Source organism: Sphaeramia orbicularis, chromosome 10 (genome assembly GCF_902148855.1).
Source record: "Sphaeramia orbicularis chromosome 10, fSphaOr1.1, whole genome shotgun sequence".
In the NCBI taxonomy this organism is placed as follows: Eukaryota; Metazoa; Chordata; class Actinopteri; order Kurtiformes; family Apogonidae; genus Sphaeramia; species Sphaeramia orbicularis.
Genome location: NC_043966.1, coordinates 36,086,913 through 36,093,819, shown reverse-complemented (window position 1 = coordinate 36,093,819; position 6,907 = coordinate 36,086,913). Strand labels below are relative to the sequence as shown.

Here is a 6,907-nt window from a genome sequence, read left to right as displayed (position 1 = left end):
TCTTCAGTCTAACAAGCCAGGAGCCATGGAGAGAGACAGCATCTGGAGACGATTTACTTTAGTGTGACGCAAAATTATACATCAAGAGTAAGTGTCAAGTTGAGATAGACTAAATCTCACAAAATATGAGAAGTGGCTTTAAGGATGTACCACTTGTTCTGTTGCAAGTCTTATATTTAAATCCTACTTAAATAACTGCAAGCTGCTTGGATGGTACTCCACAGAGGTTCACTGTGAGTTTATATTATCGTACCACTGTTAAGACTGAATTTATTATGAATTTTAATTATCAGCAATCACCATGGCCCATCTTTCATACTGTAGCTATGTGTTGTATGCATATAATCTTCTTGTAAACCTAAAAAAAACTAATATTCAAAGCAGCTTGGAGTGGTAATTTTTAGCAAACATTACTCAAACAGATGTAAAAAGTGTTTTGAACTATTCTCAGGCCTAAATTAATATATTTGGCAGTCTAGTGAGTATGGTAAATTTGTGATTGCTGTAAAATACAGCATAGCGGCCCATATTTATTCTAAGTAATCACATGCTACCTAATGCAACTGTGAGGTTTATGGATATGATTTACTTGTTTTTTTGATGCATATGGCAGTAAGACAAGAAATATCAAGATGTTGTGTGTTGTAAAAGCTAATATGATCACTTTCTTGTCAGTTTTTGTAAGGATTTGTTGTCACTGATCAAAATGAAGAATATCATTTACGCTATGTCTTAGAATAGAATGTTAATGTGGTGCAGTAACCTGATAGTCAGGCTTTATTGTTGTTTTGTCTATGTGTCCATGATAAAATATTCAGGTCTTTCACTGTCAATTTCACATAAATTCCAGTAATTGCAAGGAGCCACTCAGTTTTTTCTTTGTCAGTTCACTGTCTGTATGTTTCCTGTCTCTGGCTGCTTCTAACCTCACTAGTAAACGCCAAAGCCCGATGTAAAAGAGGCACAGATTTACAACAAGAACACGACTGAAACTGGCATCATGCAGGTTTCATAGGATATGCAGTATTCAGTATGTTGTGTATAATTTACAAGTGGGACAATACATACAGATGCAGTGTTTTATGTCAAGGCATGTATTTGTATGTACAGTATGAGAGGAGGACAGAGCTGAGGACAGTTGATAAAGCATGCTGGATCGCTGTGTTTATGCAGGTCCACATGAGTGTGTGTGTGTCAGACCCACAGATTGGTTCGTTGTGTGTCTGTGTGGTAATAGACAGTGCTGACTTGTCTCTTTGCTTTAGCTTATGTGTGCTGCGCAGGTGTCAGTGATGCAGTCTGTTGTAGTTTTTAAGGGGAGAAGAGAGGGAGTGAAAGTCTCCTGAGATCGACGAAGCACATGCGCACCCACATTCGTAAACACACACATTGCTCCATAGTGAAAATCTACTGCAGAGAGTTTCTAAGACATTTTTTTTTCCTATAAAAGCTTCCAGTTTGTCTTTGCTATTCAGGATTCAGACCTTCCTCAAGTGCCTTTTCAGCATATGTGTATGTTTACGTGCGTGTTTGTCAAATACCATTGATTTCCTGTCAATCTTAAGCCATCTTCCTATGAACTTTGACCTGTCGCCTTGTTTTTTTGGCCCTGAAAGCTCAAGGTTTTTAATCAGAAACACACACACACATAGACTCTCAAACAGTTGAATGGATAGCTAGATAGATAAATAAAACATTTGGTTAATTTCAATAATGCAAGCTTTGGTTTTCTCTTTGTCTCTGTCCAGCCTCTGCTCCCAAACTGCGACTGATGCGAGGACAGTCCCTCCTCGAAGGGGACAAGCTGTACTTGAAGTGCGAGGCGTCGGGAAACCCCAGCCCTTCCTTCCGCTGGTACAAAGATGGACATGAGCTTCAAAAAGGCAGAGACCTCAAAATAAAGACCAACAAGTGAGTCTGTCCAAATCAGAACTATCTCCCTCAGATGGACCAACAAAATACAAATAATCTACATACAGCGTTACTGCAGCACAGTTCAGCTTTATCCTGCAACCATACTGCAGCTGTTGGTGGAAAATTGGATTATTAGGTCCTTATTCTGACTTTTATAATTCTGCAGTCAAGACTTGAGCTGCCATTAATGGCTCTGAGGTCATGTCCTCTGTGTTATTTGGAGGAATTTAGGGACCTAGGGGGTGCATAGGATTACACACACATTAGATGTGTTGGGAGTATGGTCTTTGATATGACACTAGTGCTTGTATAATCCTACCCACAGTTTGCAACTTATCCACGTTGGCATTGTCCGTTCCTGCTTTTAATTTCATAAATACTACCTATAAGCTTTAACAGCTATGAACATTAGTATATAACAGTCCATCAGTCCTGACTGTCAGGTGTGCACTTAGAGATGAGTCTGCTTTTTTTTTTTTGTTTTAAAGACAGTAACTGACACTGTTTTTGTCTGCTCCTTATTTCTCTCTCTGACACTGAAGAAAAAACTCAAAGGTGCAGATCAGTCGCGTCCGGGTGGAAGACTCTGGAAACTACACCTGTGTGGCTGAAAACTCATTAGGACAAGAAAACGTCACAAGTATAATCAGCGTACAGATCTGTGAGCAACTATCTATCAGTCAGTCATTCTCAGGGTTTATCTGTCTGTCTGTATATGTACCTACACTGAGGTTTACAATCAACATCATACTGGGATTTTTCTGCAGTATTATTGGTGCCCTATAATGGTTACTATCTTACCTCCTTGTTTTACCAGAAAAATGACAAGCTATTACTTTATTAATATAAAGTATCACCTTCTCTCATAGTTTTGACATGAGACCTGTGATACTGTATGTTTTTTTAATACCTTAGATACAGAATTCTTGTTCTGTTTACACATCTACATAGTTTGAACGTTGTTTAGGCTACATGACCCTCTGTACTGTATAGTATATCCCATATTTGCAGTGCAACACAGTGTAGTGTTAATATATGATAATTGTCTAGCATAAATTTTAATCATACAATTTTTCAAAATCAGCTTGGGAGAATTTTAATATCATGTCACTAAGGACTCATTTAGGGGTTAGGATTACATTTAGTTGAATTGATGTAGTTTACTTTCTGTTTTAACCACATGCCAAATGCAGGAACTAGAAGTGGTTTGTTATTCTAATATGTTATTCTTATAAGTCTAACCTAAATGAAAGCTCCCTGAAATGAATGGACATGTAAAGGTTAAACTACTGTGACAAAAACTGAAGTTGTAATGAAAGGAGACAAGAGCTGCTTTATCTAACTGATCCCAACTCTCTCTGCTCACCCAGTCAGCAGCCTTCATCTTAGTGAGCGCTGGAAAATGAGCAATGCCTTCCCCAAAAGGAGACAGATTTGTCTTCCACCTTTTGAAGTAAATGTATTAGTAGGAGACTGATAGTAGATTGGTATAATAATTACTTGCAGCAGGAAAAATCCTATACTTGATATACTTAATTGACCGAAGTCCTGCTAAAATAAAATCAAAACTGTCAGAATAAACAACCTTGACCTGTTATTTAGACCTGGGTAACTGTTTAACTGTAAATGTTTATCAAATTCAATCACTAACTCTGGAAGTGAGCATCAAATTTGATGTAAAGAATCTACAAGATTACAATTTTGTGTTTTGACCAGCTGTTTTACCTTAAAATTAGTAATTCCACTTGAAAATCCTGATATTACCCATGGATTGGAACCATCTTCTGCCAATTCTAGAAGATAACCTGAACTCATTATTTAGTCTCTCTTTAAAATATATTAAAAGACTATGAAAAGTATGTTGCATTCCTTAAACACCTTGCATTTTTAACAAGTCCATGTCTATTTTTTGTCTATGTTCTGTCTGCTGTCTTCTTTGTAGTGACCACAACCACTCCGCCACCAGGCGTGAGTCACGCAAGGCCCTGCCTCGAGTCGGACAAGGCTTACTGCGTCAACGGAGGAGACTGTTACATCATACATGGTATTAACCAGCTGTCCTGCAAGTAAGTCGGTCACTTATTCGGCCCCCGTCCCCTCAGACATCACTGTGTAGTCGCTCCCACTGTCTCTCCTCCCTCCCTTTCTCTGTCTAACTCTGGTCTCAGACTCCGTGTCACTGGCACTACCTTGTCTTTTGTTCCCTGGTTGTACCGTCCCCTGTACGCACACCTGCAGTCCACCCAGCTGCTCACTGTGTAGCTCCAAGTTGGAGGTTTTATGAAAAAGAAGGAACAGGTTACACTGATCATGCCATGTATTCAACATTTATTGTTTCCTACCTCAAACATTCAGACACATCACTGTCGCAGTGCATAGTAGAAGATGCTTGCACTTGTCAAATCATACTCCAGTAAAAGAAAGTCACCAGTTTCATCAGTCGTCTTTAAAGACAGTAATATTTTTCAAAGGAAATAAATATGTTTTCTTTTTCTCCGTGGGGCTTTATTGTGAGCACATATTTAACATGGCATCACCTGCTTAGCACACCCTAATAATTTAGTCAGTATCACCTGTGTTCCATAAATATGTCTAATTTCATGGTATAGACTGTAAATAAAGATGGATGCTGTTTACCTTTTCCTTCTGCTGTTGAAAATTGAAGCCAAAATGCCACAGGCAAGGGACCTGCTGTGTTGTCTGTGTGATGGAGTGTTGGGACTGATTGGTCATCAGCCGTATGCTTAACAGACTGAGGACCACAACTGGTCATGGAGTCAGCAGCTCTCCATCACCTGTTTGTACATTACCTACTTTATTAAGTACAAACTGATCAGAAAAAAAAAAAAATCTGTCCAATGGCATTTACTTACAATGTCTGAAATTATCTTTGGGGAAAATTTATTGGGCTTGGAGTTTTTTAGTTTGGCTGATGTCCCATAGAATTTCATGGAGGGGTCAGGATTTGGGATCCTGGTGGAGTTGATGTTTCAGCTTCACTTTTGGAGGACTCATTGTCTCCATCATTAAATGCAGTCTATGCTTTTTTCAGTAGTACTCAACAACAACTACTATTAGCTGCTAAGCTAGCTACTAAGTATCTGTAATCACAGAACTGGTAACCAACAACTGGAAAAACGCTTTTTCCCATAAAGAGCCAAGACACTTCAGGACTATTATCTGTTGATAAATAAATACATTGTTGCCAAGTTGCACAGGTAAGACATGATGATAAAACAGTACTGTGTCATTATGACAACTAACATTCCAGGTAGGTTAGATTAGAAGCGATACTGTAACTACTTGCCAGAGACCAGACCATTCAAGGGTTTTAAGGGTTTGCTGTTAATTATTAAACCCTTCTTCTCCTTACTGTTTATTTTGAGTCAATTCTAACCATAAATGCATCATTTCCTGCGAGTGGGAGGATTTTTTCCCCAGTAAAGAGCTACCAGACCAGTAGGTGTTTAGAACAGCAAGTGCAGAAATTTATATGAACTGAATATTGGATGAATCATTGTTGTTAATATCAGCTCATTGCAGAGAAACACAGGTATTTATTTATATGAACATATCACATATTACAGTTATGTCGCATATAATATGATTAGCTATCTCATATCCATTATTCCAGTGCTACAGAATGTAATCATTGATAATATTTTTAATATTGTACAGCTGCGATGCCCACATTGCCAGAGTATTTTAACTGTGAAACCCTGGCTGTGACAAGTGCACTATACAAATATTGGTTATGTATGAACCACATTTTGTATTAATCAAAGATGTGTGTTGTATTTTACCCAGGAGGATGTGTATTTCACCAAGCAGGAGGTTTCATTTCCAACTTGCCATGCACACTGGCTCACTTTGTAGGTGTGACAAACACTTCCTCTACAAGTGTGGACAACAGATGGTGTGTTTATTGCTGTATGGTCAAGAGCTTTGTTGTTATGCTTCCTGTACAATTGGATATATCTGCTTGAAATGCACCCTTAGATCCTGCCATGTCTGTTCCAGATCTGCACTCTTTGTTTCTTCGTGTGTCTCCCTGAATATTTATTTATTTTTTTGCCTCACCTCCTCCCTTCTCTCTCTCCTCCTCCTCTCTCTCACTGCCTTTCTCTCTATCTTTCATCTGATATACCTTCCGGTCATTGCTGAAGGATAAATCAGGATTTTTTTTCCATGGTGCTGACAAGCAGAAAACTTTGTACGAGAGGGTGCATATAGACATTAGAGCTGCGTATATAGCAATTTAGGGATACGACAGCACAGGACTTCACAACCTTCTATGCATGACTGTGCTACATACAAACTCATTGTATATTTAAAGAGGCTACTGTAAGCTAGGGAGGGTGTGGCAGACTAGCTGTTTCCGGTGAGTTACAGGTACTGCAAGTTATCGGCCTTGTCATCCTTTGTTGGCCTGTCTGTTTGGGGCAGCGGGTTACAGGATGTAAATAAGACTGCTGTCTGTAGGCTGTCTGCACTGCTTGTTCAATTCAGAGATATGTAGACCCTCCCTCCCTAACACACACTTAGATGAAGACACTCACGACTCGGTGCAGTGTGCTGCATGGCACTGGCAGGCAGCTGTAATTATTAATATCCATGAAATTTTAGGTGGTATTTGTGAGTTCTTTTGTGCCAACCATGGAAACGTATAATCTCTTCCCTGAAGGGTAAAGTAATGCTGTACAGCAAAATGGAGTCTGTAGGTTAAAGTGGAGGACGGCACATACAGAAAGGCACCCTGGCTAAAACAGAGTGTGGAGGTTAAAGTGGAGATCAACACATACAAACATTCCCTCTGGCAAGCTGTTGGCAGGTTAAAGCTCAGTGCTTCTTGCTTATTGAATGTTCCTTTTTTCTTGTGTTACAGCTGCAGATACTGTAGATCTGACTGTGATTAATGTGAACTTTGCTAAACTAGAGTGTAGCAGCAACCAGAAAACATTAGCCTCTGTTTTCCTAGCTATAGGTTGAAAAT

At 39.1% G+C, this 6,907-nt stretch overlaps 1 protein-coding gene across 2 annotated transcripts in view; it reads left to right on the top strand.

Moving 5' to 3' along the window:
* The window catches only part of nrg2b (neuregulin 2b), a 56,307-nt gene that overhangs the window by 25,435 nt on the left and 23,965 nt on the right, over nucleotides 1-6,907 (top strand). For both annotated transcript variants that reach the window (XM_030146015.1, XM_030146014.1), the window contains exons 2-4: nucleotides 1,749-1,911; nucleotides 2,457-2,575; nucleotides 3,857-3,980. In XM_030146015.1, the coding sequence (XP_030001875.1) occupies nucleotides 1,749-1,911; nucleotides 2,457-2,575; nucleotides 3,857-3,980 (406 nt within the window). The remainder of the gene's footprint in view (nucleotides 1-1,748; nucleotides 1,912-2,456; nucleotides 2,576-3,856; nucleotides 3,981-6,907) is intronic.